Genomic DNA, 13,115 nt, shown 5'->3' with positions numbered 1-13,115 from the left:
ACCAATATAAACATTACATGTTGACATTCTTTAAGAACCAATACAATGGTGGGGGGTGGGGTGGGTCCTCCACACAAAATAATTTTTTTTTCGGGGACTAATATATCTTTATTTCTTAATGCTAATCAGCAGACAACCCTACTTCTTGCCACATAACTATACACCTAGGCTTGAAACCATGGTAAGCAACTTAAAGGCAGACCATTATGAACTAATGCGCATACATACGACAACTTTTCACCCCACCTCCAGCACTAATTAGAGCTCCCTCGACCCCCGGAAAAAGATCTTCGCTATTCGATCGTCCGATGTTGTTACAGCTGTTCAGACAGCATGTGGCGACCTCCCCTTTCCTCACCTATTATCGATTTATTTACATATTTATGTTTTATGTACCAATTTGTTTTATTAATTTCAAATCGACTCCTCGTCTTTTAATATTCACAACAGTAGAAATATCTACTATGACCAATTAGTCTTAATTCCCATGAGTCATCATTCCCATTTGTCTGAATTCCCATTAGTCATAACTGTGTTCTCGTATAATTAGTAAGGGTTGAGTAAGCGCTTGACAGCGAATTGATATTAAATAGAATACATAATACATGTATATATTCTAACAATGTAATATATATATATATGAATGCAAATACTTCTCGTGAATAAACTCATTCACACACGAACACATACGGACACATTAGTCCCCTGATCCGTAACTGTTTTCCCTATACATATAGTTCGAGGAACCATAAACCTTATAGGGAGCCGCAGTGGGTCAGTGAGTAAGACGTTGGCTCTCTAACCTGGAGTTCCCGTATTCGATCAATGTCCTGGACGAAGAAGTTCCGTCGTGGTTCCCATTTGTCAGCGGTGCAGGAATGAGAGTCTGGCAACGAACAGTGTATAGTCGTTCGGATAGAACGAAAACCCAAGAATCCATGTAGGCTACACATTGATGTGCACATAAAAGATCGCTTGACAGTTGGAATTCGAAATACTGGTGAACCGTAGTGCAATTTTCCTCACAGCACACTGTAGCCATACGATGTGTGCCAGTCTTCATTAGCTCAGTCTGGGCGGAAACCCCATTTCATTTCATAAACCTTATAATACCTATTAAAGACGCATTATGTAAGAACTAAAACATGCTTTTTGCAGGCCCCTTTTCTGGCCCCTTGGGCGCATTCTGCTGTGTAGCGCAGGGCCCACTTTGTCCGACTGTAATCTGCGCGCTTATCAGGCTGGTGCGCAGATTATCAACTTCGCGTTGATTACTTCTCGGTGTTTTTAAGGATGGAAGTCGGATGTTAGACGCCCCATGTAGAATCTGTCCTTATCGACTTTGTACTGTAATGATTTTTCAAATAATTTTCGATATCTCTGCATAATTAGCGTGTGTGCTAGGAATAAGATTTCTAAGTTCGAGTCCGGAGATAATCTTCGCTATACGTCAACTGATCACGTGATCGAATATGCAAAAATATTTGCAGTCATTACAGCAAACATCAGTGATAGTTTTGTATAGTTGAAATAAAACATAAATAACTAACAGTTGACAGATTTTTTAATATTTTATTTAGTGCAATGTTCGTGTTCCTGAATTCTGGTTGTGTGACATAAATCCTTATATATGTGTATGCGTATTGCGTACGGTACCCGTGGGTACAATTTTTTCAAAGGGCTGTGGCAAACATGTTATATATATACAAAATAAAATATTTACAAGGTGATTAGCGAAAAATAGAATGGATTAGTGAAATATTTAAATATATATACAGAACAGATGAAACATTTAATAACGAGGCGGATTATCAGTGCGGTAATCAATTAACGAAAATTAGACAGAGATTTGCGCATGCGCGGGTGTAATCTGTCCTCGAGGGGCAACATAGAAATGCCCATAACCAAATATCTACGCCATCGGATGGCCGAGATATTAAATGGGTTAAAACAATCGCGTCATTCTATAATTTAACGTAAAGCTGTTTCGTTATGTCCTTGTATTGATCTTTCTAGCGGCCAAGCGAATATTTACTGCTTATCAGTTTGGAAATTAATCTGTAGAATTTTAACGCTTTCAAAAAAACAGACCATCTGTAAGGCTACAAATTAGACATCGGTCATGTTCATGTGTTCAGAACCAACCACGCCACATTCCTTATTGAATGGTAACATAGTCATCTGATGCCTCACCCCCATGCACGCATAGATTTAAAATAAAAATTGATAATAAATCTTATAATTATTAAAAAAAAAATTTTAATAAGTAAATCTGGACCCTGGAGTTATAATTGCCCCCTTATAAAATAAGACCCTGCATCTACCCCAGTTCCATTATTTGAGCTAAACTCGTGACCTAAAACACAACAAACATTTAGATGGAATGCAAATTCTGGATGTCATACATATAGCACGCCGTTTCGACAAGTATGCTCTTGTCGTTTGAAGGAAGTAATGGGGATATTTTTCGATATTCAGTTGACATCGGACACCAATTTCTGATGTTGCCGCAGTAAAGTAGATCAGAATTTAAAAAAATGTAAAATCGTGTTTCTCATTAAAGATGCATTATGTAAGATTTAGATAAAGAGTTGACAGTTCTCGCTATATTAGTTTTAAAAAGGAATATATTGAAAATGCGAAGTTATCAACGTTGGAAGTTTTCATCAGAATAGCGTATCTCGATTTTCGTTGCTACCATTGTTACGATAATAAGGGAGATAATCAATTTTTAAATTAAATTATTAAATGGTGATCCTGTGTCAATCCAAAGTTCATTGGGATTTTCTGGCGTCGTTCCCCTTTGTCAGTGACGTAGGATGGAGAACCTGGCAAGAGATAACCTATAGTCGTTCGAATGGGACGAAAAATCGAGGTCATGTGTACACATTGGTGTGTATGTAAAAGAACCCTTGGCAGTTGGAATTCAATGTAAGAATGGGTCGTAGCGCTGATTTCCCTCATAGCGTATGACCGTCTTCATTACCCCAGTCGGAGGAGAATAGTATGACGTTAAACCCCGTTTCATTATATTTCATTTCTAACATAATGCATCTTTAATTAATACAAACCATGCTTCGTCTCATCGTCCTACAAGTCTATGTAATACAACCAATAGCATAAATTAAAAACTAAAAAGGCTCCCGGAAAGAAATAACGTGATGTCTTATCCACCATGCGGCCATTATCCCGTCCTGTAAACAATGGTGGTTTTCTTTCCCTTCTTCCGTTTATATTTTGTACTGATTCTTGTCTGGGCAACTGCAAAGATTGAAACAACAAGATTATTTTAATTGGTTGTAAAACCATAAATTTAAAAAACAAATAAACACCCGGTATAACAAATTTAGTACCACATCACCAACCTTAACCCACGCTTTAATTTCGTATAATTATTATACTTTGTAGCTGGAATTATATTTTCGAAAAACTTAAAGATAACCAGCCTCTATAATACACATTCTAGTTTTACAAAAAAAATGAATTCCCCGAAAAGTTATGGAATTAAACGGAAAACGGGTTAAATACATATAAGTAATATCAAATATGCCAATAAGAAATGTCAGTATTTTAGCATGCCATATTGTTTAGTATGGAATGAAATGGAATGGGGTTAAACCTGCTACTTTTCTGCTCCGACTGGGATAATGAAGATGGGCGTACGCCATACAGTGTGCTATGACGGAGATTTTGCCCGGAACGTGGCGCTACGACCCACTCTTATATCGAATTCCAGTTGCCAAGGGTTCTTTTACGTACACGCCAGTACTGTGTACACGGGACCTCAATTTTTCGTCTCCACCGAACGACTTTATAATATGTGTTTATACAATCAACGATTTGAATATAATATACAGGGCACGTCAAGACAAACAATCATTATCCAGATAATATGTAAATAAAGGGCAATAACTACATATACAATAAATTTCCATATATTACATAGTTTATTATTACACTATTCTATATTTCCCATGGGATCATACTTTTCTAAACCAAGGAGGGGAAATTATCCCCGACAGTATATACGGGGCTTCAGTTCTTCGTCCAATCCGAACGCCTAGATGTTTATCTTGCAAAATAGTGGCTCCGGTTTAGATTGACGAATAAATATATATATAGTCAGTTTCGTATAGATCTAGACTGGTATCCACTATCTGAACAAAAGGGCGTCGATGTTTTCTTTGGTGCTCCAATAAATATACGAATAGTTTTAAAAAAGGAAACAGAAATGGTTTTATGCAACACAATCTAGGTTATTTCGAGACTAATTTACGCGTAGGGACCTTTAGTCTCAATTATATATTTTATCGTTAAACTCTTAATGGCCGCAATGTTCTAATCAACTTAAAATCGGAGCAATCCGATGGCCCATGGCTTTATCTTCAAATATTCAAGAAAGACGGCTTGTTACCCGAGAAAGCAAATCAGCATATAATATCTAATGCCATCAACAATTTAGTTTTCAACCGAAATTAAAGAAACCTGGTCATTTTAAACTGTTATTAGTACATGGTGTAGGTACATCGTCCAGTCATTTTAAACTGTCAGTAGAACATGGAGTGGGTAGATCGTCCAGTCATTTTAAACTGTCAGTAAAACATGGAGTGGGTAGATCGTCCAGTCATTTTAAACTGTCAGTAAAACATGGAGTCGGTAGATCGTCCAGTCACTTTAAACTGTCAGTAGAGCGAGGTGTGGGTGGATCGTCTAGTCACTTTAAACTGTCAGTGGATCATAGTTTGGGTAGATTTTAAGGCCGAAGTTTACTGTACTTACAATTGACTCCTTGCTGCTGGAAGTACTAGCTCGGTTTGAACATTTTCGAAACTTCCTTGATAATACAGTCACAAAAGCATACTCGATATATGCAGCAAAAACAAATATTAAACACGCGGACATCCAGACATCAACAGACTTGGTGTAAGGAACTCTGGGTAGTTGAGAACGTGCACCGGAACTCTGGGTCGTTATGGTGAGAACTGTCAGAAGACCTACTGATATCCGAGCAGGAATGGCGTCAGGGTCGATCCAAAACGATACCCAAGAAAGCACCACAATCAGAGTAGTTGGCAGATATGTCTGCGTTAAATAATACCCAATCTGTCTTTCCATTTCTAATGTAGCATACAGACATGGATATTCGCCTGAAAAGTAGAAAATACAAAATGAGTCTGATGGTATTTCAAAATTCAAAGTTAATGAATGTGATAAGCTAATACTCTATGGACTTCCATTCGAAATTGGAGTAAAACTTTGTCCTTTCGGTGTATTACTTACATAATCATAGAGAGGAGGCTATATCCAAACTACAGAGAAAGCTATATACTAGCCGCGAAAAACAACCTATCTGATCGGGAACTATTCTTATTGGTTAAAAAAACATTCTTTAAAATATTTTCTATTGTTATAATTATTGATATTCATATATGTTTTTAACTTATATAAGCCATGTGTAGATACTTTCGCCTTATTGGTTTGCCACATGATATAAACCTACTTATAACGACGTCATTGGTGTTCTAATATAACACAGTAAAATAATAAATGGTATGGGAAACTTGACTGCTACGGAACTATAATAATATTTAAAATAATCGAATTCAGTTAATAGAGTTATTGTTGTAAACGATTTGTGAAAATACAGCCATTTCCAGTAATGAGTCACGACTGGCGTTTCAGAAATATTTTACCAAATCATCTTCTTGATACCAATAGATATAGCTAAAGCATAAAGCTATTAAAGGAAAAATCTAAGGCTAAAATCTGCTTTTGATGCTAGCGACTGCATTTCTGTTTCCCGAGGACAGGGGATGCTAGGGTGACAACAATCTATATTTGAGAAGCTGTATTTATTATCTATTTATGGGTGATCTATATTAATAAAATACCTGTTTGAAGTTTACTTGTGCAGTCATGAGATGAAATGCCATTTAATTCAAAATCTGGAATATTTGCTGACGGTAAAATAGTGCTGGATTTTCGTTCTGATGACCAAACAAGTCTCACTTCTTCCGTTGTGTAGCTGTCTGTATTAAAGAAAAGCAAATGAATTACCGTTTAACCGTGTTCAACTTAAAAACAAATAGTTTGGGGGTTGAAATATTGTAAATTATTGGAGATTTTTACCGGGGTAATGACTTATATACATGTATGGCTTGAAAGTGCTGGTGCTGCATCCTTTGCACTGAGTATCGGTTTTACGTAACTTCAGAATGCGTGATATTTACAAATGTTGTCATGCAATATTGTATATACCCTCCCCTTGTTTGTAAACGGTTTTGCTTAAACGTTAAATGTTAAAGGTGCATTATGTAAGATTTAGATAAAGAGCTGACCGTTCTTGCTATAAAAGATAATGAAAAGTGAATACATAATGTATATTGAAAATGTTATTAAGATTCCTTATTCTGATTGATATTATGATTGTTGGGAGATGTAGTGTAAATTGTTTATTATCGTAGCAACGGTGCTGGACAAACGACACTAAGTCTCGATTATCCATTTTATTTTCAAATCTCGCAGGCGTTTTAATCCATTAAACCTTCGCTATCCGATGGTCGAGAGAGTAGATTATAGGCTTGTCATGTTCATAAATATCTAAATAATAGTTGGAAATAATATTTGAAGCCAAAACATAAACCTGCTATAGGCAGATTTAGTTCTTCCATATTGCAACTATCTCTAAGAAGTCATATCGTGGTGATTTAACAAATTACAACTAATTTATCTCTATAAGTCACCCACCCCCATACCAAGTACAAATGTCTATACATAATATTTTATATGGTTAATTAGACTATAGTTTCCAGAGGATACAAAAATCACTAACGATCAAAAGTAGCAAAGATCTCCATATTTATATTTTTATTTGGAATATGTGTTTAAACTATTTATGTAAAATTTGTGGACGGTAACATTGCCCTTTAAGTAATTGGCTGTTGCATTAAACATACTCAAGAGGTTATAGAACAGCAAAATAAATAGAAAACAGAGATAACGTTTATCAATTTTACAATCAATAAAATAGAATGTCAAATCTATTTGTTATCGAATATTTTTAAAATTAGAAATAAAATGGCTTTGTGTGTTCGCAGTGAAATAAACAAAGGCTACAGAATCATTTTTCATATAACAAACAAAGTTAAATAAGCTACTTACAACTTTCTATTCTCAGCGAACAAGTTTGTTTATCTAATGGAAATTTGCGAAGATCCATTAAGCAACTAACGGTTAATGATAATCTGCAATTACAAAGTTTCAATACGAAAAGTTTTAATAATAGGTTTGTATAGACTAGAAAGGAAATGAGACAATTTATACGTATCTGCATTATTTTGGTAAAAAGAATATAATTCCTGTGGTATCTGGATTAAGAATTGTACATTTTAATATATCTAACACTCTAAGTGGAAATGAAATGAAATGGGGTTTAGCGTGCTTTACCTTCAGCACCAACCTGGATAATAGAGACGTGCATAGGTCATGCAGTGTGCTTTGGGTGAAATCGTTGTCCAGTTAGCGGCGCTACAGCCTACGAATTCAAGCTGTCAAGAATTCTTTTACGTACGCGGAGCCTCGATATTCGTCCCATCCGAACGACTAGACACTTTTCCTTGCCACCACACTCCCATCCCACGCCACTGCCGCGGGAAACCTACGCTAGAAAAATTCAGTCGAACTTTCTCAGTGCAAAATGGGATCGAAACCCGGATGTCCTGGTTAGGGTACACAGGAATAATATTATATGTTAAATAAACGTTCTATCCTGATGCATTTCGTCTCAAATATGCAAAACAAATAGTCAAGTTAAGGCATTTTGACTTAAAACACGTTAACGGCACAATTTATCAATATTTATCATTGCAGAAGTATGGAGTGTTTTCCAAATAATTTAACTGAAAGGAGATTTTATCTCATGTAATGAATAGACCTAGTTGGATAATAAAACGTGCAAAACTCAATACCAAATATAAGTAAATATTTTGGGTTTGTTTCGTTTTTACTTTTCTAATTGGAGAGAAGAGGAACTGTTCCCATTTATTAGTTTTTATTTGTTAAGAATTTATTTAACTAAACAAATTTTGACATGGTGATTAAACAGCATTGTTTATTTTAAAATAGTTGAAGTCAAAGATTTATTAGTTCCTGACTATTATTATTTTATAATTGATGAAGCTGTTATAAAGGTTAAGATTAAAATAAATATTAATGATAATGATATATAAATATATATAACCATAAATAAATATTTTGTATTCTTATCAATATTACAATTCTTTAGACATTTTCATTCTGTGTTGTATCAAAGAAAGTATGTGCATTAACAGTGATTATCGAAAGATATAACCATTTCCTAGACAACCGTCATACAAAATACATACACTGTAAATAATTTTTGTGAATTTTTTACCGTAAATTGACTGGCAGAAAGTTGCCAGTAAAATGACTGTATTTTAACACTGACTTGTAAATTTACATCTAAAAAATGGATTTAGATTTACCAACAGCATGTAAATTTAGACATTTTCATTCTGTGATGTATCAGAGAAAGTATGTGCATTAACAGTGAATATCGAAAGATATAACCATTTCCTAGACAACCGTCATACAAAATACATACCCATCGTTTGAAAGGCGTACCCAAACAATAAGGAAAAATAACTTTGTTATCTCACAATGAAATCCTCTGGGGAAAATTGTTCGACAATCTATAAAATTAACCGTATCCGCTATAAATAGTATAGTGCATGCAATAATATAGCAATTTCAGGCTCAGTGAGTGAGTGACACTCTGTAATGATTTATTACATTATTAATAAACAATGTATTAAAACAGGCATTGACTCCAAACCTCGGGAAGTGAAACAAAATGTTCCCAATCGGGTCCAGCAGCTCCAAGGATAAAAAATTCGTGAAGAATGGCTTGGTTTGAATTTTATTTTTATAAGCAATATTTTATTCAGATTTGTATCTGAATAGGGATTGGGGAACAGGCCTATATTAAACCCCTCTCCCTGTCAGATATAGATACATGTATTTACATTTTAGAAATTAATAATCAATGTACACGTGCAAGTATGATTATAGTGAGAATATATTTACAATGATGAGTGTTTATAGTTGTCCCTGGAACCGTCTGGTGATTTCGAAAAACGAATGGACAGTTTTAAAAATATTGAGTGAGTCTTCCACGTCGTCAATTCCGTACAATAAAACAGTAGTGTTTCGATGAATAGTCGATAAATTATTTATTGTTTTATTTCGGGTTTATTTTGGTTTGAATTGAATTTAACTAATCAGAAAAAAGTTTTAACATGGGAACTGTAGCCAGGGTTAATGGTATAGTAATGATCGTAACTAATGCTTCAGAAATATGGCCTACCTTTGACTATATATAACACTACCGTTAGGGTGTATTTTGATGTACATATTGGGTTCTGTGACATCGTGTCGTGTTTCTGTCTTTGATCTAGGAAAAAATAAATCAGGAACCCAAAAGTAAGACAGGTGTCGATGGGAGGTTCTAATTCCCGATTCCGAGTGTTTTAATCTTGGATCATACCATTCTTGCCGAAAATAAAGACTCGTGCTGTATTCCTGAAAATGGTGGTAGAAGTCATATATTTGAATTGTCTATTTCCTTCTCTGTTATTTGTTGTTGCTTTTTTTTGGGGGGGGGGTGTTTTTGGTTTTTTGCATATCCAGTTTTATTTTTTACACGCGACACACAGCTTTATAGGGTGCCATATTATACGACACCAAAACATTTCATACAAGTGTATTAACAGCATTTGAATGGTCTATACATATGTGGGCACCTGCAGTTTATTGTGTAATTTTGTCTCCGACTTTACAAGAGTCGTTTAATAATAAACAGTAATTGTACTCCACGTCACTTGTGGTCTGTGTTTTTCCAGTTCAATTATTAAATGTCATTGAAAGAATTTACTTTTTATCGCATTTGGTATATTTTGGTATATATGTCGGGGTTTTTTTCTGGAATGAAGCCGATATTCCACTTAATGTATAAAAACACAGATTCTTTGAGGGGTTTTGTGCGGGAGAAAAAGCAACAAAGGGTCGGCTCATCTACAGTGAGCGGGGAGAGCATAATATTTGCGCGACGGATGGTATGGAGATGATAAGGGGTCGCCATCTTCTACCTTCTTAACTTAATCGGCTAAGGGTTATTTCACCGTTTCCGTAAATATTTCAGTTGTTTTCTTTAGCTACATGTATATTCAACATGTGTGAATAAAAAAGGACTTAAAGACAAAGACAATCTAAAGCTGTGGGTGGACTTTATAAAACAAAGGCGGTGGACTCACCATTAATAAATCATTTACAGGTCCAAGAGCAATAATATCAAAATCCACAGCAACTACTGTAGGTTCTCCTGAAAAAGTTCAATATACATCAATTAATCCTCCATTGTTCAATATTAATGTCGTATCAAACAAACAAAGTTTGGTTTTGACAGACGAGAATTCGATAATGTGTCAATAATTGTGTACTCTGGCTGTGCTGGAGGTATCGTGTTCATTCAAACAAAACATCATCAATATATATTATCAACATGTATTTCCTGAATCTACTTCCCAGGTATGCCATGGTATATGCATCTGGGTTTAATACTGGGATTTGGCACGTATTACCATGGCAACATGAAATGGACATCTACGATACAATGTAACAGAATCCAATTGTAAAGGGATTATACCTCTGTCATTAGCTGCCCACATAGAATTTATCTAAACAAAAATCAGTTTCAGATCAGATTCCCACTGATGGATACCAGCTACCAATATCATAGACCGGAAGTTTCAATTATATGAATAGAAATGGGTTTAACGTTTCGTCAGTATGAGTGGTAACTTTTTTTACGGCGAAGGGGGTGGGGTCAATTTTCTTGAACAGTGGTTTTTCAGTTTAGTCATCTTCGAATTGCAATTATTGTCACGTGATCTTTCTTTGTGCTCTACTATGCAGCAGTACCACTTTGGTCTCACCCGAACGATTGAACACACAGACCCTACTCCTGATAAGTGACGATCGGACGATAACGTACTATTCGATGATGTTAATACTCCTACTTTTTATAACAAGTCAACTTGTCAAGTGTATCTAACATTTATTGAGACTTGTGACTCTTAAAGGCTCAAAATGAGGGGCTTTAGCTGTTAATTATACAAAAATGAAATTTTATAGGCTTTAAAGGGCCAATCTCGATTATATTTTGAAGAATAAATCTACTTAATTTTGTGTGAAAGCCCTTAAAAAACTCAACCTTGGGGCCCAGTAACTAACTCAATATACATGATACGTATTCAAATAACTTAAACTCGTCCCAAGTTGTATTATACCCGACTTTTATTTTATAAAAATAACGTGTAGGTGAAGTTTACCGTTTGTTATCAAGTATAGAACATGCATCACGCACTGTTTTGGCCGCTAAGGGAAAAAATTGACCCGAAATCTTAAAACGGTTACGTTTCCGGATAAGCGGTTTTGCCTTTCACGTACAAACGATTCAATATTTTGAGCTGAATTTTCAGACACGGCAAATACACCATTCCTCTACGTTTTGGCACTTAAATTTCATACGTACACGGACTTTTATTTCTGAGGGATAGTCCCTTTAACGTCCTGTTTTTTGACACTAACCGGACACAAGCCATAATTATACGAGTGAAATATGAAGGAAATTAGTACACATTGCTTAACAATTTATAGACATACTGTTGGGACGATACCGTTACTACATAGAATAGGAATGGTGGGGGTGAATAACCATTGAACCATAGCTGGGTGTCTTAGGAATTATATCCCAGTTCTTGTTGAATTGCAGACCTGTAATTAGTTTATTATATTCGTCTGACATGGAAACATCCCTATAACAATTCAAGCGTCAGGGCGGGGGTGGGGAGGGGGGTATGATTGGTTGTTAAATGATATAATTAGGCTGTTGAAAATACTAAGCTTAACATTAATAAGTGCAAGTGAATTTTTTATATCGACCAGAATGAACCTTTTTAATCGTTGTTAGAAATTCTGAGCAAATAAATACGATTTGATGTTACCTGTTATGGCATATGGTCCAACTGTGGCATCGTAATTACTGGAATTAAAAATCCTATCCAAGACCTCTCTTTCATATATAGACATAACACTATAAAAAAAAGTGACTAGCCGTTTAAAATTTTAAGCTGCAATAAAATATAATTTGAAAATATCCCAGGCCCATTTCATGGTTATATAATAAAACGATGCTGGCTCTTAAGTTTCCTGAATTTTTCTAATCGGAAATGAAATGAAATGGGGTTTAACGTCCTACTTTTTTGCTCTGAACTGGGTTACTGAATACAGACAAACGCCATACAGTGTGCTATGGGGGAAATTTTGCCCGGACAGCGGCACTACGGCCTACTCTTATATCGAATTCCAACTGCCAAGGAATCTTTTACGTGCACGCCAATGTGTACACGAGACCTCGGGTTTTCGTCCCATTCGAACGACTAGACAGCTTTCCTTGTCAGCCCCTCCGTCCTGCATCACTGACAAGGGAGAACCACGCTGGATTTTCTAATCGAGGAATCAATGTAAATTATAGAATTTGCTCACTTAAAAGTCAACATTGCAGAGTAGAGTGTCAGGATATGGACACAATTTCTCAAATCCATTATCGAATATATTTATCTATACTGCCAGTAGATGGAAATAAACCAATCATATATCATCTTTATTCCACCTGAAATTAGAACGAGAATGTATAAGCCCTATAGCCTACATGCTTGCTATGTCACAGTTATGAATCAATAACATGAAATTAGGTTTAACATAGTACTGTTCACAACTTTGACCTACGCCCGGAAGTGTGTAACACGTGACATGACTGTATTTGTCACTTGCCCACCAACACCCCAACTGTTTGGACGAAATGTTTGTCCTCTCTAACAACGCGGTGTTAAACATGAAAGACATTATCCCTGTCTTGAGAAAGTTTAGGAAGGGAACAAAATCGGAATTTTCTTTTAAGGAAAATGAGGTCCTAAAATCCCTTTCAAAAGACGAGAAAATAAAACGTTTCGTTATCGAAGAGGTGTTTAAAATTC

General features: G+C 35.5%; 1 protein-coding gene across 1 annotated transcript; it reads right to left on the bottom strand.

The window, feature by feature from the left end:
* Window positions 1–1,585: 1,585 nt before the first annotated feature.
* Window positions 1,586–12,802, bottom strand: LOC126829665 (glycine receptor subunit alpha-2). The gene is made up of 8 exons (XM_050559681.1): window positions 12,625–12,802; window positions 12,084–12,172; window positions 10,332–10,399; window positions 9,386–9,600; window positions 7,162–7,244; window positions 5,892–6,029; window positions 4,780–5,147; window positions 1,586–3,261 (listed from the first exon to the last, which is right to left on the bottom strand). The coding sequence occupies exons 1-8, from the start codon at window positions 12,681–12,683 to the stop codon at window positions 3,091–3,093; spliced, it is 1,191 nt and encodes a 396-aa protein (XP_050415638.1). The 5' UTR covers window positions 12,684–12,802; the 3' UTR covers window positions 1,586–3,090.
* Between the last annotated feature and the right edge of the window lie 313 nt (window positions 12,803–13,115).

Source organism: Patella vulgata, chromosome 8 (genome assembly GCF_932274485.2).
Source record: "Patella vulgata chromosome 8, xgPatVulg1.2, whole genome shotgun sequence".
NCBI lineage: Eukaryota > Metazoa > Mollusca > Gastropoda > Patellidae > Patella > Patella vulgata.
This window is presented reverse-complemented; position numbering and strand designations above follow the sequence as displayed.

Coding starts and splice junctions, on each gene's coding strand:
- LOC126829665 (XM_050559681.1), bottom strand. CDS start 12,683: ATGGATTTGAGAAATTGTGTCCATATCCTGACACTCTACTCTGCAATG. Junction 12,173..12,624: donor TCTGCAATGTTGACTTTTAA/GTGAGCAAATTC, acceptor TTTTTTTTATAG/TGTTATGTCTATATATGAAA. Junction 10,400..12,083: donor TGGACCATATGCCATAACAG/GTAACATCAAAT, acceptor GAACTTTTTCAG/GAGAACCTACAGTAGTTGCT.